Source organism: Sitodiplosis mosellana, unplaced genomic scaffold, assembly GCF_009176505.1.
Source record: "Sitodiplosis mosellana isolate CC-2019 unplaced genomic scaffold, AAFC_SMos_1.0 Smas_scaffold_47, whole genome shotgun sequence".
Lineage (NCBI taxonomy): Eukaryota > Metazoa > Arthropoda > Insecta > Diptera > Cecidomyiidae > Sitodiplosis > Sitodiplosis mosellana.
The window spans coordinates 2,740,259-2,763,635 of NW_022595289.1; the positions used below are offsets into that span (position 1 = coordinate 2,740,259).

The following is a 23,377-nucleotide window of genomic DNA, read 5'->3' on the forward strand; positions in this document are numbered from 1 at the left end:
AAATTCAATATTAAAACTAGGATAAATTCAATATTCAGTTTGATAAATAAATTTCAACATTTCTCCTGCAATAGGTGGCAACTCAGGCGGCAACTCAGGTGGTCATAACGGTAATAAGTGTGATCTGTGATGTATACTCATTTTCATTGATATCTGTGATGTCAAACTCATTTGACATATTTTGGGATGCACTCCTGAGAATATAGAGACGGTTTGAATATTGAAAATCACAGATGTCGCTAAGCTATGAAAAAAAACATTGAGCAATGTTTTTGGATTCAAAAAACATTTCTTCTTCGACCAAATTCTAAGCACAACTTGACAGTAATTCCGCGGTGAAGAAGCAACGCGATCAAGTAGGTCTTTTTGTGCCAAAGCCTCCACTTTTTCTCTCAAAGTCAATGACTTTTTCGCCCAAAGCAGTTTTAGAGACTTTTTATCCCAAATTGATGGAATCACTGAATATTTCGACGTCAACTACCGCATATCTTACGACATAGTGCGTTTTTGGAATGAATATTTTGGAATAAAAAGTAGGCCTTTTTGAGCCAAAGCGCTCCACTTTTCCTTCAATGGCAATGACTTTTTCACTTGATGTATCGACATCTGTAATGAAAATTCATTTGTTCGTCTCGTAGCGCGACTCTATTGGGCTCTCTAAAAAAACAGCGCACCCTTTTGGGGATTTATAGTTTTCTATGCAGAAAGTTGGCATTACTGCATCAGAATAAATACTGCATGAGGGCGCTGTGTACATGCGCATCCCAATATGTAAATAAAAAATTCTTCTTCATTTCATATTTTTTCGTGTTCACACCGACATGTTTATATTTGCATTATGATAAAATAATAGAAAAGAATTATAAAGATGAAATCGAACAAATGTCTAGTGATATAAAAATCGCTAATGTTTGGTTTTTAATATGATTTCGCAATATTTCACAATTTCACAATATGTTGTAATCAATATGGAATCTTGTGAAATCATATGACAACAACAAAACGTGTCCATAATTATAACAGCGATGACATTAACCACAGACATTTTTATAAGTTTTATAGAGAAAAAAATATGAGCTGAATTAAATTTTAAATTTTGCAATCATTCATGAATGCAGTGTAAAATTATTCAAAATATTTTAAAATATGAATCTAACTGCATGCCTCCAAAATAATGTTCAAAAAAACTACGATTTAGAAAACAAACAGAATATTTCAGAAAAATTATTTTCTTTCATGTTCCCGTGTGAAAAAGAAATGACTGATTGACTATAACTTCAGTTGACTTTAGTTGATTGAATTTATATTTTTGTTCTAAGAAAATAACTTGGTCCCAAATGAAGCAACTTAGATTGACTTGTAACTTCAAATGATTTCAGTTAACTATGATAGACTTACACTACACTTTGTACTGAAATTTCAATCAAAGTAAGTCATTTTTGTCCCAAATTAGTTAACTGACTGCTCAGTTACTATTTTTTCACACGGGTTGGCAATGCGCGTCAATGTCGCATCCCAAGTAACGAAACATATCAAATTACTATGTATTATATGTGTTGCCATTGGTTCGCATGTATTACTTGGGTTTCAATGATAAAATTTCCAAAAGGAGGCGCGTGTGTGCTTAGTTTTCATGCAAATTCCCATATAGCGCTTTGGTTCGTCTCCATTGATACATAATCACCAAGGGTATGTTTGTTTCGTCTTGTTTGCTTTGACATTTCTTCGTAACAGATATTAATGGAAATGACTATACATTGTTTTAACTATTCATTGAAATATAATTTATTATATCAGGAAATTCAGGTAACCACGGTGGCAACAATGGCGGTAATAATGGTAACAATGGCGGCAACAACGGTAACAATGGCGGTAATAACGGTAACAATGGCGGCAACAACGGTAACAATGGCGGTAATAACGGTAACAATGGCGGCAACAACGGTAACAATGGCGGTAACAACGGTAATGGAGGCAGTGCCACATCGTCGACGTCATCGACAGCAAGCACAAGCAGGTCGACCTCTTCTACATCATCCACTGCTCCAACTAGTAGTACCTAAGGCGCTACTTAAGGTACTAGTGATAGTGATAGAGGTGGCCATCTTTTGTCCACGGGGTAGCCAGCACAGCCCATCTTTAGAACAAACCCTAAATTCATCACACCAAAATATGATTGCTATAAACTCACTAATGTCTTAACTTATTTCATTGTAAAGCTTCATCAAACGCATTGGAGTCAGACGGCAGACACATACATGAAGTGGTTAAATGATGCACACTATTGGAATTCTCTAGGGCACTTTATAAATTATTTTATTTATTTGAATATGCACCCAATTCATTTCAATTCTTACCTACGATTTGCACAATAAAATTTCTGAGCACCAAGTTAAAATGATTGGTTCATTTCATTTTTTATAATATAAGAATGACCAGCCAAACGAATCGATTGAAAATGCAGCGGATCTTCCAAGAACTCAAGATGCCACGCAATTATTGTCAATAGATTTTTTTCAACGATTTCATCACGATCAGGGTTGGTTATGTTTTATGACCGTCAACCGTACCAACGACTTCGAAAAATAATTCGGAAATCGCACTGATTTGAGTGAATGACTTGAAATATTTTCGAATTTTTTAAGAGTCACAACAAAGATGACCGTGTGAGAATGGATTGAATCACTTGAAAACTCCGACTGAATAAAAGGCACTCATTTTTTTCTGTTGTCGATTGTGCGACGTTGTCAACAACCACTTCAACGATATTTCACAAAGTAAACTAACTACTTGAGGAGTGAGGACCATATGCAATGGGAGTGTTTACTTGCTCACGAAGAAGAAAAAATTGATTTTTTTTCACTTTGTTTGCCATTTGAAGTCAACTGGAAAAAGTTAATGGATTCGATCGATATGAGTGGTCCCACGAATGCGTTAATCGGCCTGAGAACATGGCAATGAAACAACAAACGAAAGGATTGTTTGACGAGATGTACAAAAAATTTGAGTGGTGTAAAAAAAATTTATTTCACGTGTTTAAAAATAGATCGAAGCAGTTTATTCTTTGGCCAGAAAAAAAGGTGGTCAAATATGTGTTGTAGGTTTTTCCATAGGTTAAACCAGCAGCCACTGCATATTTGGTTTGTTTCATTTCAACGAAAAAATGCATCCGAGAAGAAGCGGCCTTCTTTTAATTGAAGAGAGAAAAAAACGAAACTGTGTCGAGAGTGGTGGTGTGTGCTGAGGCGTTTTCGATTAACTGAGAAAAGAGTTTCTTTTGTGTGGTGTTAAATGAAAATCCGATAACTGTTAATGATTAATGAATTTACTGTACACTTTAGGCGCGGCTCAAGTATAAACTCAGCGAGATAAGTTTTTATTGCAGCGGTGCATCGAATCATTAACAAAAACACCATACATTCGGTCATTTATCACAAATGGAAAATGAAAAAAATGCATTTTCCAAATGCAATGTTTTTATTCAAATGAAGCCAAATACATTTTGAGTTTTTAATCATTTCGAATTTGAGATCATTATGCATGTTCTGATAAGACATGTTACATGTGTTTAATCGATCGAAATGAATTATGATGCATCGGTCGATGGATGACGTTGTAGAAAAAAACATCTAAAAACCCATCAGTAACAAACGGCAGCTTATAAATGTGTTATGGAAACTTGTTTCATTTTCATCAAATTTCACTGTAAAATAGTATCAGAGTAGGTTCGAGTGAATACTGTATACGCCCAGTGGCCCAAACAGATGTGAATTTGATGAAATTCCAGATAATCAACTACCGTTTAGTGTCAGGATGCTAAATTGAAAATTAGCTAATTTTTGACTGTAAATTAGCGGCAAAATGACCAAATTATACATAAAATTTGAATTACATATGAAATTCGACTCTTTTTAGATCACTCGTTTGCCGAATTCAATTTGCATAACGTTGGCCGAAAACAAAAATTCCCTTGCATTTCGTCGGCACTGTGAAATCATCATAAATTTGTCATAACACAGTTCATGGTTATGTTATCAGCATGAAAGTCCATTTGTTTAATTAAATTTCGTTGCAGACTCGAAATCAAATTCATTTCATTCGTCGCCATGAACGTACAATTGTGTGTTTCCATGGAATTGTTGAATTTTTTTTTTAGCGTCACTATCGAATCGAACACTGACAGTGCGTCGCAATCTTATCTGACAGCCGCAACTTGGCCAGCCAGACGCACTGTCCAAAAACAGCTAATGAATATTTATTTACATTGTAAAATGACGATGTCAAAAAAATTGTCTATTTCACTGTATAGTTAATCGCCGGAAGAAAAAAACTGAGCATGAACGGTTCACGACTGCTAATCGAGAGATTATATGTGAGATTTTGATATTTTTCTTCCTCTCGTTCACATCGAATGACACATTTGGAAAGGTTTTCGTCACCAGTTTTATTACTACGATTCCGCTAATGAACGAAAACTGAGCAACAAACAAAAAAATATACTTTTAATTAAAAATGCTAATTTTTTTTGGTTGATGCTTCTCAATTTTATCGTTATTCCCATCTTCGCGTATATTTAATTTCTCTCGCTTGGTTTTGAATGCCATTTCAAAAGTTCGAAACATAACGAGCGATATGAGAATGATATGGCAAAACAAAGGCCAAGAAATGGAAAAACATTGTACCTAGCATTGTACAATATTTGATGTTCGAGGGGAAACAACATGAAATTGAATTTCTGTTTACTTCGGAAAATAACGAGATAATCAAATGAATGTTGTAATCGGAAAGAGTTCAAACTGTCGAATGGAGCATGAAAACGGCAGCCTATCAAAATGAAAGACAAATGATCGAGAAACCCTCGCTCATTTTCGATTATAACGTGTAAGTGGGCTGGCGAGATCAGCTCATGAGCATAGGTTAAAAAAAAATTTGTTTGATAATCTTCATAAAAAAACGAGAATTATGTACGTGCATAAAAAAAAGATATGAAAAGCCCGAAATGAATAGGAATACATGGTAAAAGAGAAGAGCCAAGAATGCACACGCTCAAATGGATGCTGGAATTTGTATCTTTGTTCGTAAATCAGTTGTCATAATTTTTAATTGAGAAATCTAAATAAGAATCAACGTTTCAACTACTGCTTAAAAAAGATTTGTTTTCAATAATACGACATAATCGTGGCCCAATAGTCGATTCCTTTTCAATGCTCGACGTTCGATTAATTGCATCTATGTTTTTTTTTGTTAAATCCAAAGTGATTGTAAAATATGTCTTTGTGTCTTTATCAATCGTGATCGGTATTCGGTGTATGAATGTTCGATTGAAAATTGATTGTGCTTTTAAATGTGTATAATCAATCTTCGGGCGAATGGAATGCACCCATCTCTTAACGAACCTTGCGTTTTGGTGTCAAGATACATTCGGTCGACGAGAATTTGTCACTTAATCTGTCGTGGATCGAGTTCATATTTAATAGCAGTGCTAGCATTAGATGCTTATATGGATGTACTTCATGCTTGGCTGATGAGCAATATCAGGCGAGAACGATGTTGGAGCAACGCGGCAACGGTGCATAACAAGTAGCACGCGTAACTATGTGCTGTGACATAAGCAAGGAATCGCATTACATCAATCTGAGATTTGAAACAAGTGCAAAAAACCAGAATGCGCGATCACGAATCACCATTGCCGCAATGGAGTCCGACCTCAATGTGAATCGTTTACTTTCAATTAAAGTATGTTGTGCACGCGATTCTCATATCGTTCCGATTCTAAATACCGAACCGATCAAAACAATCACTTTTGTGTGGCAGCAACAAGATACAACGAACTTGTTAGCATTTAATATTTTAACCAAAATGATTCATATTTCAATAACATTCGGTTCGTTTGATTTATTGTTTATACTGTGCAACTAATTATGCAAATTTGCGTCACCGTTAATCAAAGCCATGCATTTTCACACGTCGTTTCGAAATACGGCTCAGTTCGCATGGAAGTGCCTCGAATACCTTGCGGGCCAAAACATCATCAATTGTTTCAAGAGAATGCCGTTTGCATTGAACCACTCACGATGAGTATCGTTGAGTGATTGTGTTGCATTGGTGCCATTTCAAATCAAAAACAATCCAAGATCCGATGACTCGGTTTTGAAAAACGGCGCACGTTGCTATACAGCTTTGCAATAACCACTTGTGAATGATTGTTTGACACAATGCATCATCGTCACGTAGCTAAAACTGTGATTCAGTGCACTGCACTCTGCTACAGCGCTGCATCTCAATCCAAATCGTGTTTTTACTATCGTACTTGCATTGGTTACTTCGTAATATGAAATATTGAACCGTTATAAAACAGGAAAAGATTGAAATTTATTTCACCAAATCTCAATTATAATCGCGAAAAAAAATTGATTTATATACGAAATAAAGAAATGTCGAGCAAGTTCTGAACGTGTTTGGTTGCTTTTCGATTTTTGCACAATATCCGTTGAATATCTCGGGCCGCGAGTCAAAGCACTGCCCGATACTATTCATACATTCAGCTGTTGGGAATATAATTGCTGCGCGACGAAAAACAGTAGATGGCAAAAATGTGCACAGAGAAAAAAAAAACACCAACAACAACACAGAAAGAGACTCACAAACGACACCACAAACAACAAACTGATATCAAACGGCAATAGCACGTCAAGCTGCGCGCGGTAAATCGTGCCTACTATTTACTACGAACGCTTTTGTATGCTTGACTATTCTCTGTGCTGTTTGTGTGTGTGTGTGTGTGTGTGTGTGTGTTAAATGTTTATGAATGAAAAATTGCACAATTTCCATAATGAATATGATTTTTCGTATGCGCTCTCCGTTGCACATGCTTCGTGTGTGCACTTGTGACCGTGTTTTTATGTCCATGCGGCATGAGCCATACCTCTTCATGCACATAAAAAAACCCAAACATAGTTAACAAACGCTTGGCAATCGAAGCAAAAATAAAAAACAATCACGAGTTTTTCATTTTAATTTAAAATCCATTGCTATTTATGGCTGGAATCGTTGGTTCAAGTTGCAATCAAAACGGGTATTTGTGAGCGCGCGAAATATACAGAGAAAATAAACAAGCTGAACTATGCGACCAAATCGATGGCAATAAGCAATTTAGTGTTTCTCTTTTCGCAACAGGTGCTGCGCGTCGCGGCTCGACTACGGAGAAAAACAAGAAAGAAAAAAACACGAAGAAAACGTGTTTCTATGCACAATCGGTGGTTTTTTTCCCGTGCCCATCGCAATTCGTTCGTAGACTCTCTAACTATACTATTAGATATGTCATTATGCACTATGAAAATGCTGCGCTCAACGAGTCATTTCGAATGTTTCGTATTAAAGTTGCATTATCGCAATTGTCGAATGCATATTTCAATGTGGGCTTTGATTATATCCTGTCATTATGGATCAGAGAACCAATTAAAATTACTTAAATAATTACTTTCGTCCGAAGTAAAAGTTAATCGAAAGATTCCTAAAATTGTTATCTCATGTACTACAGAAGCTGCAGAAGCTGTATCATCAGCTGGCTTGCCGTGCACAACACAGTACACCAAAAACAAGCATGAACCTTGTACCTTGCCCAAATTACTTTATGATGCCAACTCGATGGGAAGTGAGCCGGTGCATAGCATAAACGACAGGTAAACAAAAGGTTCTCATAACTTGTCACGTCGGTGGAAACAGGTAACGCGAGAGAAAAATAAAGAATGTTTGGCCCACCGAACAAACACAACAATGTATGCTTCTAACATCAAAAAAAAAAAACTGTGACACATTTTATGACCCATTCTATTCAGAATCGCACGTACAGTTTCCGAAAGTGGAAAAACCAGCGTTTACGAAGGTTCAAAGCGATTCAAGCATTGTTTTGAGTCCTTCAGATCGCTTGGAATGCACGTACAATTTACACATACCGAAAAATATCTCAGTGATAATATAGGTGGCTGTTATGGGCAGTGTGAGTGCACAATAAACCATTTTCCCATGGCTAAAATCGTCATTCTGTTGAAAAGTCTCAAAATGGAATTCCGCACTTTTCAAGAATCATAAAATTGGATGCGAAAGTGCACGTTTCACGACATGCTGTTCACTTATTTCGGAGCACACAGCCACCAATGTTGACAATTGTGAAATTTTTAGCATTACCTTGCAAACTGAACGAAAAAAATGTGTCGTTTTTTTTCGTTTCTTCCATCGTTCATAAAATGCGGGTTTATAGCCATATTTAGCGCGTTCAATTTTAATCGCGAATGAGACTGCATTCAATTGGGAATGAAAAGATCGTCATTAATGCAAGGCTTACCGCACATTCAGATTTTATTTATGATTTGATAACAATGTCAATCTTTTGTGTAGAAGAATATGCATACAACGAACGAATGAATACGAATAAATATGAGAGTATAATCGCCAAAATTATGAGTCAGAATCAAATCATTAGTGAAGTATAATTGTTGATATGTGAAAAGTATTAACGTCTTTTACCATTCAATCGAATTTACAGTCTAATGACTTTGACTCTGAGAACTTTCTAAATTGTCTTCCATTCTTTTGGCGATTTTGTTCGCATCACACTTCGCGTTTGCAAACAGACACGACTTTTGGCTCATGCAATCCATTTGATTCAATTTTGGTTGTGGAAAGAAAATTGCCAACTCATTGCACTTCAGCAATAGAATTGATGGCACGCGTGCCTCGTTTAACAAATTTCTCGTTGGGTTAGCGATCGAAGAGCAACACACAAAATGATAATTATTAGTACTTCGCTGGAAAAATCCGCGCGAATTACGTACCAAACCCAATAATCGTAAATTATACACATTATGTGCATTGTGAGCTGTGATGCTCAGGCGCTCGCGCCAATTCTGGTTATTATCATTCGTCTATTGCTGAGATGTAGTCTTTGAGGAGTTTTGCATTCACTTTATGACTTCCAAGTCTCTGCTTTGTGTTTATTTCTTCATGAGAGAGAGAGAGAGAGAGAGAGAGAGAGAAAGAAAGAGAAATAACAAAACATACACATTTTTTTCATCAACAAAATAAGGCAACTCCTTTCAATTGAAATGCGTCTATGCGTTTTGTTTATCGTAAATTGTATCGCGCCGCTCGCGAGAAATGATTTTTATGAGTTTGCGTAGCAGTTTTATGGAATATTTTTGGTGTTTGAAAGTATACAAAACATGAGATGGCAGCCGCTCGCGCGCGCCGTGCCATTCAATTGAATTGCAAACAAAAGCGAACATGAATCATTTCGAGATAAAGAAACAACATTCAAATTTCCATTGAAATTAATGGAAACAGACGGTAGTTTTAGCATTCAGAATGCGCATTTTAATTTCGATTTCGAATCGACCGAACGCAGCAATATATGTGCGAAGTAAACAGAAACAAATTTGTTATTTATAAACTACAGAAAAAAAACCAAGGAACGAATTGTAGTGAGTCGGTTCATCAGCGAGAATTGTTTCGACATGATTGACAGCGTTGCACATAAGCATAATAAACATCCTATTTCGGATGATCGATAGATGATAAGATATAATAAGATAAAATGAAATCTATCTACTTTCCACACACACACACACACACACACACATACACAAAAAATCCACCAACATTTCGAGAGAAAAAGATACCTACCTCGCTAATGCAAATTCAGCTCGGTGTGTCCAATTATGTTGAAACGTTGATCGTTTTCGTTGAAGCAAACCGTTAGGCCACTAATCTATTTGCAGACCAATGCAATTCATTCACTAAACTGTTTATCGCACGGACTGTCTTTTGTTTTGTATTCATTCGTTCGTTTGTTTGTCCAAATCACAACAAAATGACTAAAAATTCATTGAAAACAGTTATTCACAGAAACATTTGTTTTCTCATTAAGAAAACCACAAACACACGTTTGACCAGCTATTTGACTTAATTGACACCAATTATTGTCGCACAGAGAAAAGCCACAACAATACGACGATGATGACAACAATAATAACAGTCAAATCCGTACACAATTGAATGTTTTGCAAATAAAATGGCAATATTTTGTCATTCACCTCTGGAGTATTTCGTTTTACCGCTTATTTATGTACATTGAATATGGCACGTTCGCTCTATTTCCTAGATTCTTTCGCGATATTTTCGTCGTAGAGGTTTTTTGACGTTAATTTTGGACAGGTTTATTCCCAGTAACCATCGGAAACACTGAACTTAAATAACGATGATTCAAATAGAAATGTTTCGACAAAAACAAGTAACGCGTTGTGATTGTTAGTATGAAGTCAGCGATTATATTATTATACACAAGCACAAAAATTTTGCCTGCAGAAAATTTGTCACTAGCAACGCCAACAGTTTTACTGTCGAATTCATTTATTCCGCAAATGATTAAGGTCACTCACTATTCGATCGATGCGACGTTTATTGACGATTTCACTTTGGCTCAATTCAATGAAATCTATACAACTTGTTGCACTTGCCTACCGACTCTATGGTGACGGGTTTTATTTTCACTAAAAATAACGAATTTATTTTCTTGTTTACCTTCACAATAACGAAAATTTATTGAAAATTTCACAAAATATTAGATTGAATATTGTTTCTAATTCAAAAACTATCGAATTTATCTGCTAGAATCGTTTGGCATCGAGATAAACACACGAAAATACGACACCAATGTAAATGTGTGTCTCTTTCGATAAACAACTATTTTGAAAATATGTATTGCTGTTGTTTCGACCGCTCTTACAGGCTATGTTATTCGGAATTGCTTTGTGCTTTCATTCGAGATGCGGCGTTGAATAGCGTATCGCATGTGATATCGTCGTCGTCACGCAGCATTCGCTCATTTCGGGATGTTGTGGTAAACGTCGATTTCTTGCGTTTTTCTCCGATATTCACGACAGTATATAAAAAAGAAGCCGCTTAACCGAATGCCGTCATCTTATTTTACAGACCGCGTTTCAATGTGTTTGTGTTAGACTTTCTATGTACGGTCGATTTTCATGGCTACACACAACCCGAGAGTGGATGGTATTGTCGTGCCATTTTAAGAAGGAGAAACAACATAAACGAAAATATCACAAGAAATATGAAACCAGCGCTCCGCAACTCAATACGGCATACACATGGGTTATGTATCTTATATATTGACAAAGGCACCAATACAGAGAAAGAGAAAAACCTGAGACTGGTTTCGTGTACGCTGAGGAACTTGTGGTATCCGCATCGATCTTTCGAAACGGTGATAATGAAAACCGCGCTCAACAATCGCAAATACTGTGTGATCCAAGCCACATTGTTTATTTCATGCGGCAAGCGCTTGCGATCCGCCGCATCGGTGCAACGTTTTCAGTTTGATCGTTGATCGTTAGCCTCTCACAGATGCAAGAAAACGTTCAGTTTTGAATTTGAGTATAAATTCAATGCGTTACTTATTGGAATGAATGCAAAACAACGCACACTGTTTACCGCAGCCAAACAAAGAACCAATTTTTTTTAAGTGGAGATTGTATTGGTAGGCATTATTCGAAGAAATAATGTGCCCGAAATAATGCACGTAATAGAAAATACCTTCGGCGGAGGAGTTTTAACGATCATTCGTTGATTTTCTTCACCCATCCTAAGTTTTCAGTGAAATTTGAAAAAGCTTTTAATCTTTTTTTTACTCTATTTATTTTCCAACAAATTATGGCTATAACTTCTTATTATCACATCAAAAAGTATTACAATCAGTTGATATTTTTTCTTTGTTCTCCAGACGTTTGCTGTTTCATTCGTGGAATTATTGTAGATACGGAATAATATATTTACATTTTCCATGTGCATCGGTATATTGGTACACGTCTTTAGAGTAATGAATTAGTATTTTATCATCAAAATTCTCTACGCAATCTCCGCAGTTCAAGAAATAATTCTGTTCAATGAAATAATGAATAAATCAATCGTGTGCTAGAATCAGAGACAACATGACGTTGATGTGTTGAAGTGTACTGCGGAGAAATAGTTGGTAAGAAAAACCGACATCCATTGACTGAAATGAGCGCACGCTTGATGTTTAATGCAGGAAGTCAGTTGATTGCAAATCACATTTCAGACAAACATTTTATTCTATTGGGTCTGGGAATTAATCGTGTCGATTTTTCAAAAGATGGCGTAACTTTGCATGGTTGTATCGGGCAATACTTTTTTCTTTTTCACATGAGTGGTCTAGTGTCAAACTACAAAAATCATCATCTATCATTTCATCGAAGTTTGGATAAACATTTTTTTTGCGCCTTAAATATGTCAAATTTTGTACCGAAAAAGCAACATTTCCCGCAAGCATTAATTTTTTGCTTTCATTTGAAGAAAACTGCGGCTGAAGCGCATCGAATGTTGGTGGAAGCCTATGGTGAGCATGCTCCATCGGAACGTACATGTGAACGGTGGTTTTCACGGTTCAAAAGTGGTGATTTTAGCACGGAAGACAAGGAACGTCCCGGCCAGCCAAAAAAGTTTGAAGATGCGAAATTGGAGGCATTGCTCGATGAAGATTCGAGTCAAACTCAAGATGAGCTTGCCAGAGCATTGAATGTTGACCGAAGCACTGTTGGATATCGTTTAAGGGCCCTTGGTTTCATTCGCAAGTTGTCAAATTGGGTACCACATGCTTTGACGCCAGCGCAAGCTGAAAGGCGTTTAGTGACTTGCGAAATGCTGCTCGCAAGGCACAAAAAAAGAGGTTTTCTGTATCGAATTGTCACTGGTGACGAAAAATGGATTCATTACGATAACCCCAAGCGCAAAGCATCGTACGTTAAGCCCGGCCAACCAGCAACATCACAGCCAAAACAAGAAATTCACGGCGACAAGGTAATGCTGTCTATTTGGTGGGATGAGGAGGGAGTGGTGTATTATGAGCTGCTGAGAAGTGGTCAAACCATCGATGGGCCTTTCTACCGACAACAATTGATACGTTTGAAACAAGCAATCAAAGAAAAACGCACGAAATGGGAGACCAGAAAAGAGACATTGATTTTCCTACATGACAATGCTCGGCCACACATTGAGAAATCGGTCAAAAACTACTTGGAAAATAGCGGATGGGAAGTTTTGGCTCACGCCCCGTATAGCCCAGACCTGGCTCCTTCCGACTACCATTTGTTTCGATCGATGCAAAACCATATGGACGGAGAGCGGTTCTCTTCAGTTGAAGAAATCCAAAATTGGCTCGATGCATTTATAGCCTCAAAAGATGAGGAATTTTTTAAGGCGGGCATCCGTCAATTGCCCACATTGTGGCAGAAGGTCATCGCTTCCGATGGACAATATTTTGATTGAAATGTAATTTCATTTTGGTATTCAAATAAATGTTTGAAAATTTAAAACAATCGACAAAACTAATTCCCAGACCCAATACGTGACTTAATTCTTTGATCCATTGTATGGCTTTTTACTTTAGTCGTTTATAAGAGTAAAAATGAAAAAAGTCTTTCAGCATTGTCGTTGTCGCTTTGTCCTTTTTGTTGGCTTTTTCTGATGAGTTCAGAAGAACTACGGAATCCTTTTTTATCACTCAATTCCTCACTTGAAATTCTCTTCTGCCGATTTTTCATCAAACGATAAAATTATCAGCAAACAATCCTCTTCGACCACTTATGTCATTTCATTGTCGATCTAAACATAAACATTCTTTTCGATAATTTAATTGGAATTCTTTTAGCTTAACATCGGATTAGTTCATCAATTATAGGATTCACTTGGTTTCGCCAAAACTGAATAAAATAATGTTGTTTGCCCTTAAGAGTACTATACCTTTGTAGAATGAATCACCTTGGAAAGTAATTTTTGTTCTTATCATTGTAATTGGGGTTAACCTCGGCTTCCGGATCGCTTTCCTCGTTCATACCAATTTTTTTTTGGGTAACATTTCCATTTTTTTCATATTTTGGTTCTGTTTCTGAAAACAAAGGATCACATTTTAATGAGTACTTACTAGGAAGGGTCGATTTAACAACTTTACAGATATTAAAGAGTTATCAAATCTGGTATTGACCTCGAGCTCCCAATTTATTATCTTTCCAAGGTAAGGGACTAAAAATGAGATTTCATTCTTTATCTTATCCATATTATCCGACAGAAAATGAAATACACACCGTGAAAATGTAACCACGGTACAGCATAAAATTATCGCACATAATTTGCGATCCTACGGAAACGACAAAATTTCCTAAGGATGTGAATAGAAATCACAAATTAGAAAATAGGAAAGAAACATATTATACTTTTCGAGAATGTTTGCTGGTTCAATCGATATTTTTTCGGTACATATCAGTTTGATGTATGATTGCATAAAACATGGGCGGAAAATTGTTCAATTTTCTCGCCACGAGCTTACCCGTGTAAACGTCCAAAATCTCAGTCGTTATTTCCGAAAATGATTTTAGAATTGGATGCTAAATCACGCATCACCGCCCACTCCACGTAAGCTACTTACCTTTGTCACGCGTCATTCTTTCGTTTTAAATCATTTTTTACGGCTATGCAATATCGTCACATTTCAATTTCCAATATTTTGTTTACTACTGGCTACACGCATCCTACGACAATCGACAAAAACAAAGATACATTTCTATTCATTTAGTGATTTTTCTGGTTATTTCGCTATTTTTTGGATTTCAATTTCTTTATGTTCTTTGACCAAATTTCGATGCAGCCCACGACCAGTTTAGTGTTGTTGGACACCGATATATTAAAATCAGATGCGATTCGGAACGCTTGAATAAAGACCATATGAAGAACGTCGATGATAATGCTAATGCTAAAATGATGAGTTTATTTTCAGACCAATCACATTTTTTACTACTCGGAACATTTTCGACGGATCTTATGTAATAAATTGAGACATTTTTGAAGCATGAATTAGCTATTAAAAACCAAGTTTTATCTCCAAAATGTACTTATAACGATAATAATAATCACATAACTTCTGTGGCTGTTCATATTCATTTAAGTTATTTCCGCAAAAACGGATCATTGAACACATTGATCAGGCGCTTTGCTTTGCGTGGGCCTAGACCAGAGCACATGGCCAAGTTTTCTTCGTTTGATAAGATGACATTTTTCAGAGATCCATAATTTTGAAGCAATGTCATCGCATCCGTTTTGTTTACCGGCTTGATATTGGTTAAAGCTGTGACCAACTGTGAAATTGACACAAGAAAATGAAGTTAGTGAAATTCGCAAAAAGTATGGCAAACGTCTCAAACATATGATACCTTTTGATGTGGAAATTGTTGTGCCCGTGCCATGATTAGGTCGGGTGGCTTATTTTCAAATATTTTGTACGTTTCGACAATTTTGCCAGCCTCCTCTGGGTTCCATGCAAGCATCAGTGTTAAATCGGCCAACAAACACATTTGAGTCAAGTTTTTCAACGCGTTATTCGGATCCTGAAGAAGATTTAGTCGTATTTATAAAATACAATATTAAACAAAAATAAATCAATTGGCACACAAGTACAACCCACCTTTGTATCAACCTGTACGAGCAGTACACGAAGTTCATACCGTTTTCCCAGTTCTTTCAACCGATTGTGAATGTAGTCGGGATTGAGTGAATGATACCGAAGTGACAAGAAGAGAATGCAACTGGTTGTGCCTACTACATAATCTGGGATGATTGAGTCATCGAATTCCCACGGAACATTTGTGACGGACTTGAGAATTGGGTTGCCTATTGAAGAAATTCAAATAAAGTTGACAATTATTTCCAAATCAAATAGCATTAAAATGAAATTGAATAGTTTGGTGGTGGCATTATTGAGTACCTCTCTGTTTTGGATTCACTAACACGCAGTTGGTTTTGCCAGCACTGATTGGAATATTCACAACCTTCTCTGTTTGTTGCTGACCCGAAGAAGATGTGGATGCTTCGTCGGGCATTTTAAAATTGGCCAAGAGACTGTCCGATACCCCGTCATCATTGTCGATGGAAAATTTCAGTGTTTTCGCCTCACTCGATACCTTTGGTTTGAATGACGCAGTATTTGTTGGATCTTCAATTGTTGCCAAAATATCATCGAATGAATCATTCTCCATACTGTTGCTAAATCTACTCATTTTCTGTTATTACTTTTCAAAGAAAGATATTCGAAAAATTCTTGTAACGAAATGATGCGAAATTCGCTAACCAAACGTTGTATACAACTGAACTGTCATGTAAATGTCACATATATGTGAATTCACCTCACCACAACCATTTTCAACTGTCATTCTAATATTTACAAAAACCTTAGAGAATGGAATGTTTACGCGCCGCATTAATAAGCAAAGTATTGAATTGAGATGCGAAAACAGTTGTGGTTCAAATATATTTCTGCTGGGAAAACACACGTGTATCTGTTTTTAACCTTGACAAAAATTGCTTATTCTGTCCTGTTGGCATTAATGAGAAGGCATTCACAAATTAAGTTGTTCCTTGTTTTGATCTCTAACGTTTTATCTTATCACATAAAATATGTTTAGCTTCATCCGATGGATGTACAGGCGAATTTTCATCCTAGTTGTACTGTTTGTACATAATTTTTTTGAATTCGTAAATACATCGATTTTAGACGGTGAGTTTAAGTTCGCTCGTTTTTCTATATTTTCAAGTTCGTTCAATCTTGTATCAGATTCATAATCTTGATTTTATCAAGTTCTTTGACCAATTTCAAATTACTTAGAAATGCATTCGAATTGCATGTTGTGGGAAGTTTTTATCTATATCCATTATTGCATACTCTATTATTTCTTTATCAGCACTTGGTATTGACCGACTCAATGTCGTGTCGTGTGCAACCGCAAGCATCCTAATACATACTACATAGATCAGGTTAAAAAGGGCTATTTATGCCTTAATGCTTCCTAATTCAATGTGCATTCATTGCAAAGTGTTCAATCAATTTACATCACTTAACGGAATATTCTTTAATTTATTCGAAATGTTTCCAGATCATTCGCATTGGCTACAGGAATGTGCACCATTTCGTACAAATCAACAATTGCTCGATTACACGTGTAAGCCGTTTAGTTGGAATAGCTTAGTCGAACCGTGTGTGACACGATGTAACGCACGAAAGTATGGGGAGCATTTTGAACATATTCAGGAAAATGTTCAGAACATTACGGAGCCCAATGAGAGAACTCGACCGAAAGTATTGGTGTGCCATGACATGGCTGGAAACTATCGCGGCGATCGGTATACAACGAATCATTATTACGAAAATCGTGTAAAATTTTTGCAAATATTCACATATTTTCGTTTCGTATTACCAGGTTCCTTCATGGTTCGAGAAAGTACGACGACTATCGCTTTTATCACTGGGCTGGCATCGACTTGTTCAATTATTTCAGCCACAACTACATCACCATACCACCTTTGTGTTGGATCAATGCAGGCCACCGGAATGGGGTACACAAACATGTTGACAAAAATAAACTTATAATAATTTTTCTATGGAATTTTTGCAGGTACAAGTTCTCGGAACGATAATTATCGAGTTTGATGAAGCGAAGAAAATTCTCGATGAATTGCTGCACTCAAGACAAGATCTGTATCGATTCGCTGAGGCATTTGTGCTTGTCACCAAAAACTTTGGGTTCGATGGATGGCTTTTGAACATAGAATGTGGCATCGCTGCAGACCAAGTGCCAAAACTAAAAGAATTTGTGCGCCAATTGACCAAGCGTATTCACGAAGAAATTCCCAATGGGGTGGTCATTTGGTATGACAGTGTGATTGAATCAGGGTCGTTGAGATGGCAAAATGAAGTAAATGAAGAAAATATTGACATGTATCAAGGCACCGATGGCATTCTACTGAATTATTGGTGGAGCCGACAACATTTGGAACGAACTGTCAATATTTTGAGGAATGATCCAGAAGAACTGGCAAAGGTCTTCGTTGGTATCGATGTATTTGGTCGTGGCCAATCAGGTGGATTCCATACACATGAGGTAGAATCAGTTCACCGTAGCATTAACTACCTTGGCGAGCATTTTCAAGGTATTCATAAATTTTTCCAATTTTTTTTCCAGACCCTGCGTCCAATCAAAGATTACAATTTATCAATTGGAATTTTTGCTCCCGGTTGGACGTTTGAGAATATGCCAGATGAGCACCCAATGCGTGCTGAAGGTACCGATAACATCAATACAAAATTCCTTAAACGCAATACTCGATTTTGGTCGTTGCTTTGGACACAGCTCTACTCACGTGGACCAAACACCTTGCCATTCTACACCTCATTCTGTTTAGGTTCCGGCAAAAAACAGTATCGAAATGGTCTTCAAATTGGCAATGAACCATGGTTCAATTTGCTGGAGCAACAATATCAACCTTCAGTGCCTTCTCACTTTGAGTATCAATTTGAAGAGGCTTATCATGGTGGATCTTGCATCAAATTCGTTGAAACCGTCCGCAACATTCGACTGTTTGCAACCGATTTTTCATTGAAAGACAATCTGATTGCATCGTTTGTGTTCAAACGATCCGACCCAGCAATCGATATTCAGCTTGTATTGAATGTTCAAAATGGAAAAGGTGATCAAAGCCTTTTGGTCTACTGCAACAGTGATATACGTAACAAATTAAATGCCATACTGAAGCCGTGTGAACGACATGTAAATCCATTGAGAAGAAACCTTCTGAAATACACCGTAGTTGGCCTGAGTAATCGACACGAAAAAATATTCCCATCCAGCAATCGAGCAATAAATGGGTGGGAGACTCGTTACTACTACTTGAACTTCGATGGCATTGCCAAACTTGGCCGAATCGTTGATATCGGTGTATCAATTAATAAAGAGAATAATTGGAACGAAAATGACTCGGTTCTATTGGGCGCACTGCACATTCATTGCGGAATCAAAGACGAAGAACGAATCACTGCCGAACTCGATCCAATTTCATTCAATGAAAATGGTGGATTCAAAGAGCTCAACATGTAAGGTATCAAATCAAACGATACACCCTTTCCGAAAAAGTCACAAAAGAAAGTTACCAAAACCAACTTTTAATTTACTAGAAATTGCTTTAAAAGCTAAACTGTATTTAAATTTCATAAAAGACACTTTGATGTAACGTCATTGAATATATGTGTACAACTAAGAAGATATTTTATTGGAACGTGCATAAAAACCCCGATAACATCAAAGCATTTACCTTATATGCCGTGTAAAATAATATGATCCATGTACAAACGACATCGGCGATGTCAAAATTTTGTTGAGTGTATACAGCAACTCAAAATAGCTCGAAGGATAACATAATAGTTGGCATTGATAATAATGCAAACATTTTGACAATAATGAATCTTTATTGGTTGTTTTAGTTTGAAATTTTTGTAGGTTTTTGCTCCTCTTGACATAATACCGGTGAATTTTCAGAATAGATTATCGTTTCCGATCGCGGAACCGGTCTCGATGATCATCTCGATGACCCCTGTTTGAATAACGATTTTCCCTACTACGGTCTCTATCTCTCCGCTCTCGGTCCCTGTATTCCCGGTGTTTGTCGGATGATGAATGATGTTTTTTGTCTCCATTGTCCCTGTAATGAAAAAAATTAGAGATAATGAGTAAGTGAGTAAATTTTTAATGCACCATTTTTGGTCTTCCCTTCTCTCCCAAACTAAAAAGATGGATTACACAGAATATTTTCCTTACCTAGACTTCTTTCCCTTATGCTTTTCATTTGTTCTGCTACGAGAGCGAGATCTGTTCCGCATTTTTTTCCGTCTATCGTTGGGTGATCGGGAATTGGACTTTGAACGGGAGGACCTTGACGGAGACCTTCTTCCACCTTGTTGATCTCGTGACAATCTTGAAGTCGTTTTTGTATTGTCGTTGTTAGACGAATCATTGTGATGCAGCGGTTGACTGGTCGGAGGGACGGATTCCGTGTGGATCGGTCGAACATTTGATTGGCTAAATGAATGCATACGAATTAGAATTTACGGTTAATGGAGCTTTAACGTGTGCTCAACAATAATTCTATGTTTATTCGAATAACTTACCTATCTATCTTAATTGGTTGTTTTTCGATGTCAGCATTATTCTCATTATTTGTAGGAGCACGTGAAATGAACCCGCCCCAGGCATTATGCGATTTGTCATTTCGATCCACCGATACTGTAAGCGGTGGCGTGTTTTGCCCGGTTTTATTCTTGTTTTTCTTTTCCTCAAACACCTTTCGAATCTTCTCAACAGTTTGTTCAAGTGCTTCTGCATTTGGTTTAGCACGACGGTACAAGTCCATGATTTTGTAGGATATGTCCAGAATATCATTTTCACTGACGTTAAATACACCAAACCACGTGGGATTATTGGGTAACGGTAAGTTGATCTTGCGTGCAGTCAAATAGATACACGCGCAAGCAATCGATTCGGGGTTGTATCGCACAAATACATCCGTACGTAAGGAATCGTTCATGAAATTCCAAGCCATTTGCATGAGACGCTGATTCTGCTCGTATCCAAGCACTTGTAAATACATGACAATGAGCTTGTGGGGATGTTTAATATGCACACAGAATCCAAGCTCCTTTAAAACGCGACGCTCCGCTTTTATTACTTGTGTTTTCAATGCAATGTAAGATGCATCCAAAATCATTGGATGTATAGGTCTGCAATATAATTGAATATAATTAGTAATTTGTTCCAATCAAATCTTAGCTTGGATAAAAAAGTGATGTATGCATAGTAGAAATGTGTAATCACTTACTTTTGACCGCGAACTTGTTTGATATGATGGAATACATTGATTACATCTCTGATCCGACGTGGTGCTTCCTCAATTTTCGAAGCCAAGTATATGCAACACATTGCTGTTGTCTCCATATTATGCCGAAGGTACGATTTTGAGTAGTAGAACCGCTGGAACAATACTTGACCCGTAGCCATGGCCACCTGTGTAATCATACAATACCAATTTATGAGTTATTGCTTTCATCTTTGCTCAACGAGAATCTACATTCATTGTGAAGTTTTAGAATGTTTATAACTTACCTGTGGCAGCTTTAGGAGTATTCCCGAAATTTGAATCAGCTCGCAACCAAGGATTCGCAAATCAGTTTCAGTCTCTTTATCCAAACCATCTTGCTGTGATGGTGTTTCTTGCAATTTATTATCGGATAGTAAACAATTCTCAAGCGTTAATGTAATTTTGCCAAATAAACGCGGTAAGACGCTATTTTGAGTCATTTCCATTGAATGTTTATGCCTTTTCTCTCTACAATTCAATTTTATACATATTATTTGCGTGCAAACGTTTAAGAACTGATATATTGCTAGAGAAATGGTGGCGTGACAGAAAAAAACCCGCACAATGACATTTGCTACAAAAAGTTCTCATTTTCTACACCAGGGTTCGCTACGGAAACTAAATACTCAAATGAAAATCTTTCTTATGATATTTCTTCAATTCATTTTATTTATTTATTTATTTGAAGAAGAAAAAAATGTGTCCCATCACTCCTGTATGTTTTTCAAAATCAAGTAGTTTAAGCGGCGATTCCAATGACGCCACAGCCAATACGACCGCCTGCGTTGCCGGTGGTTTTGCTTAGTTCATGCCCACCCAAACCCAAATCATCAACATCGGCATGTACAACAACCGTACGACCAATGATACTGTTTGGTCCGCTCAACGAAATCTGTGAATCGGTCAAATTGACCTTGGCCAAACCGCTACCGTTTGCTTCAATGTTTCCCAAGTCACCGACATGACGAACTTCTGCATCTGGTGCACCGTGCTCCTTCTTGTATGGGTTGAAGTGGGGTCCCGCTGAGGTGCAACCATTGGTGTTATCGCCAAACTCGTGAACATGGAATCCATGTTTTCCCGGTGCCAAACCGGTGATTTCACCAGTAACAGTTACTGGGCCATCTCCCGACTGCATTCGTATTTTGGAAGAAAGGAACAAAATAGATTGTAGGTCAAACGGAATCAATGCAAGAAATTACATTCGGATCAACATGAAAAAATGTCGCCAAAAATAGAAACATCAAAGAAAAACGAAAAAAAATTGACTCGCAATGAAAATCAATGCATTTCGAACTTTGAACTTACTTGCTCGAAAAATATATTTCCTTTGGCATCACCGGCAACAACGCATACAGCTTTAACCATTTTGAATGTATGTTTTTCTGCTCTTTTTTGGAAAAATTCTTAGATATTTGATATGAAGACCAAAAAAAACTTTGCGGAAGTAATTATTTATGAATACCTTCAACTGAAGTGGTTGGAATGGAATTGACTTCTTATTAAATAGAAAACTACGTCGAAATGACTTTGCTTTTTCACATTAGAACTGATTGTTCTAAATGAAAAAGGGCTGCGTACTTTTACCACCGGTGATAATGAAAATAAATGGCTGTGAGTAATGATAACAATGACGGTTGAACAAACATGAACCAATTTACCTCAAAAAAACTACGAAATATCAACAAAAAAAAAATCGATTGAGAAATAAATTTCAACAAAAATGCTCCAAAGATACCAAATATGTGCGACGTAACCGAGGTTGCTGCATTTGCATTGAGCAGTTTTCAGTTTCAAACAATGTCATCAATCCAAAAAAAATGTTCTAATGCGTATTTAGTTGCTGTTTTCAATAATGTATGGAACAATTGATCAAAATTAAATGTATGTTTTATTTTCATTCCGAAATGTTGATAATTTGTGTTCATATAATGATATCAAAGAGGCCAAAAAGATGATTCATTGAAGAGTCTCGATGACTTTCTCCACTTCTGCCTTGGTGTACATCTGGAACAAATCGTTTGGCTTCATGATCATCACTTCAACATTGGTTGAGCTTAATTTCTCCTCCATCACCTGCTTCAGTGTGCGCAGTGCTAGATTGACCGCTTCGACGATGGTCATATTTTCCGTGAAATTATCCTGGAAAGAACAGAACATATGCCCAAATGATGAAATCCATCTCATACATTTCTAAATATAAACAAAATACGAACCTGTAGGTTTTGTTGGGCTCCCTCACTGCCAGAACCGATTGCTTTTGCATCATAGCGAATGTATGTTCCCGATGGATCCATGTGCCAAAGCTGCGGATCGCCATTTTCAACGCCAGCGAATAGAATAGCCACACCAAACGGCCGACTCATGGCTGAACCACCATCGGCACTGTCACCAAATTGAATGGCTAAGGTTGATACTGCTTGGGCGCATGACTCGACCGACATACGTTCGTTATAGACGAACCAATGATTCTGGCATTCAACACGGGCACGATCAATCAATGTTCTGGAATTAAAAATTGAAATAAATGTGAAAATTCCATTTTCTATCGATAAAT

At 37.0% G+C, this 23,377-nt stretch overlaps 7 protein-coding genes across 8 annotated transcripts in view; 2 read left to right on the forward strand and 5 right to left on the reverse strand.

Moving 5' to 3' along the window:
- LOC129570257 (N66 matrix protein-like) overlaps positions 1–2,063 on the forward strand; it is a 2,457-nt gene extending 394 nt beyond the window's left edge. The window contains exons 3-4 of the mRNA XM_055449798.1: positions 75–110; positions 1,798–2,063. Of these exons, the coding sequence (XP_055305773.1) occupies positions 75–110; positions 1,798–2,063 (302 nt within the window). The remainder of the gene's footprint in view (positions 1–74; positions 111–1,797) is intronic.
- Positions 1–10,790, reverse strand: part of LOC129570007 (uncharacterized) — an 84,182-nt gene extending 73,392 nt beyond the window's left edge. The window contains exon 1 of the mRNA XM_055449352.1: positions 9,682–10,790. The gene's annotated coding sequence lies outside the window, so the exon portion shown is untranslated. The remainder of the gene's footprint in view (positions 1–9,681) is intronic.
- A 4,035-nt stretch (positions 10,791–14,825) lies between these two features.
- LOC129570014 (DNA excision repair protein ERCC-1) lies at positions 14,826–16,329 on the reverse strand. Its single transcript, XM_055449365.1, has 4 exons — positions 15,845–16,329; positions 15,545–15,750; positions 15,294–15,467; positions 14,826–15,218 (listed from the first exon to the last, which is right to left on the reverse strand). Exons 1-4 carry the CDS (start codon positions 16,134–16,136, stop codon positions 15,030–15,032), a joined length of 861 nt encoding a protein of 286 aa, XP_055305340.1. The 5' UTR covers positions 16,137–16,329; the 3' UTR covers positions 14,826–15,029.
- Positions 16,285–19,371, forward strand: LOC129570009 (cytosolic endo-beta-N-acetylglucosaminidase). 2 transcript variants are annotated; one of them, XM_055449359.1, is made up of 6 exons: positions 16,300–16,411; positions 16,542–16,633; positions 17,010–17,256; positions 17,334–17,469; positions 17,529–18,014; positions 18,096–19,167. In XM_055449359.1, exons 1-6 carry the CDS (start codon positions 16,362–16,364, stop codon positions 19,005–19,007), a joined length of 1,923 nt encoding a protein of 640 aa, XP_055305334.1. In that variant the 5' UTR covers positions 16,300–16,361; the 3' UTR covers positions 19,008–19,167. The 2 variants fall into 2 exon arrangements, with proteins under 2 accessions (XP_055305335.1, XP_055305334.1); XM_055449360.1 differs by having other exon boundaries at positions 16,285–16,633; positions 18,096–19,371.
- LOC129570011 (cyclin-L1) lies at positions 19,071–21,393 on the reverse strand. The gene is made up of 5 exons (XM_055449361.1): positions 21,066–21,393; positions 20,782–20,966; positions 20,075–20,683; positions 19,725–19,985; positions 19,071–19,608 (listed from the first exon to the last, which is right to left on the reverse strand). Exons 1-5 carry the CDS (start codon positions 21,264–21,266, stop codon positions 19,452–19,454), a joined length of 1,413 nt encoding a protein of 470 aa, XP_055305336.1. The 5' UTR covers positions 21,267–21,393; the 3' UTR covers positions 19,071–19,451.
- A 66-nt stretch (positions 21,394–21,459) lies between these two features.
- On the reverse strand, positions 21,460–22,375 carry LOC129570016 (superoxide dismutase [Cu-Zn]). Its single transcript, XM_055449367.1, has 2 exons — positions 22,129–22,375; positions 21,460–21,952 (listed from the first exon to the last, which is right to left on the reverse strand). Exons 1-2 carry the CDS (start codon positions 22,186–22,188, stop codon positions 21,560–21,562), a joined length of 453 nt encoding a protein of 150 aa, XP_055305342.1. The 5' UTR covers positions 22,189–22,375; the 3' UTR covers positions 21,460–21,559.
- A 317-nt stretch (positions 22,376–22,692) lies between these two features.
- Positions 22,693–23,377, reverse strand: part of LOC129570015 (proteasome subunit alpha type-5-like) — a 1,274-nt gene continuing 589 nt past the window's right edge. Inside the window, exons 3-4 of the mRNA XM_055449366.1 lie at positions 23,037–23,325; positions 22,693–22,962 (exon numbers count right to left, since the gene is read on the reverse strand). Of these exons, the coding sequence (XP_055305341.1) occupies positions 22,780–22,962; positions 23,037–23,325 (472 nt within the window). The 3' untranslated portion in view covers positions 22,693–22,779. The remainder of the gene's footprint in view (positions 22,963–23,036; positions 23,326–23,377) is intronic.

Bases quoted from the DNA above. Each gene is read 5' to 3' on its own strand.
- LOC129570014 (XM_055449365.1), bottom strand. From the start codon at position 16,136: ATGAGTAGATTTAGCAACAGTATGGAGAATGATTCATTCGATGATATT. The intron at 15,751-15,844 runs GTACTCAATAAT...TTTCTTCAATAG, and splicing joins AGTGAATCCAAAACAGAGAG to GCAACCCAATTCTCAAGTCC. The intron at 15,468-15,544 runs GTGGGTTGTACT...AATCTTCTTCAG, and splicing joins TCGTACAGGTTGATACAAAG to GATCCGAATAACGCGTTGAA.
- LOC129570009 (XM_055449359.1), top strand. From the start codon at position 16,362: ATGCGAAAACAGTTGTGGTTCAAATATATTTCTGCTGGGAAAACACAC. The intron at 16,412-16,541 runs GTATCTGTTTTT...AAATATGTTTAG, and splicing joins TCTGCTGGGAAAACACACGT to CTTCATCCGATGGATGTACA. The intron at 17,257-17,333 runs GTATACAACGAA...TCGTATTACCAG, and splicing joins GGAAACTATCGCGGCGATCG to GTTCCTTCATGGTTCGAGAA.
- LOC129570016 (XM_055449367.1), bottom strand. From the start codon at position 22,188: ATGGTTAAAGCTGTATGCGTTGTTGCCGGTGATGCCAAAGGAAATATA. The intron at 21,953-22,128 runs GTAAGTTCAAAG...ATACGAATGCAG, and splicing joins GAAATATATTTTTCGAGCAA to TCGGGAGATGGCCCAGTAAC.
- LOC129570011 (XM_055449361.1), bottom strand. From the start codon at position 21,266: ATGGAAATGACTCAAAATAGCGTCTTACCGCGTTTATTTGGCAAAATT. The intron at 19,986-20,074 runs GTAAGTTATTCG...GCATTCATTTAG, and splicing joins CAACCAATTAAGATAGATAG to CCAATCAAATGTTCGACCGA. The intron at 19,609-19,724 runs GTAAGGAAAATA...TTTTCATTACAG, and splicing joins CATAAGGGAAAGAAGTCTAG to GGACAATGGAGACAAAAAAC.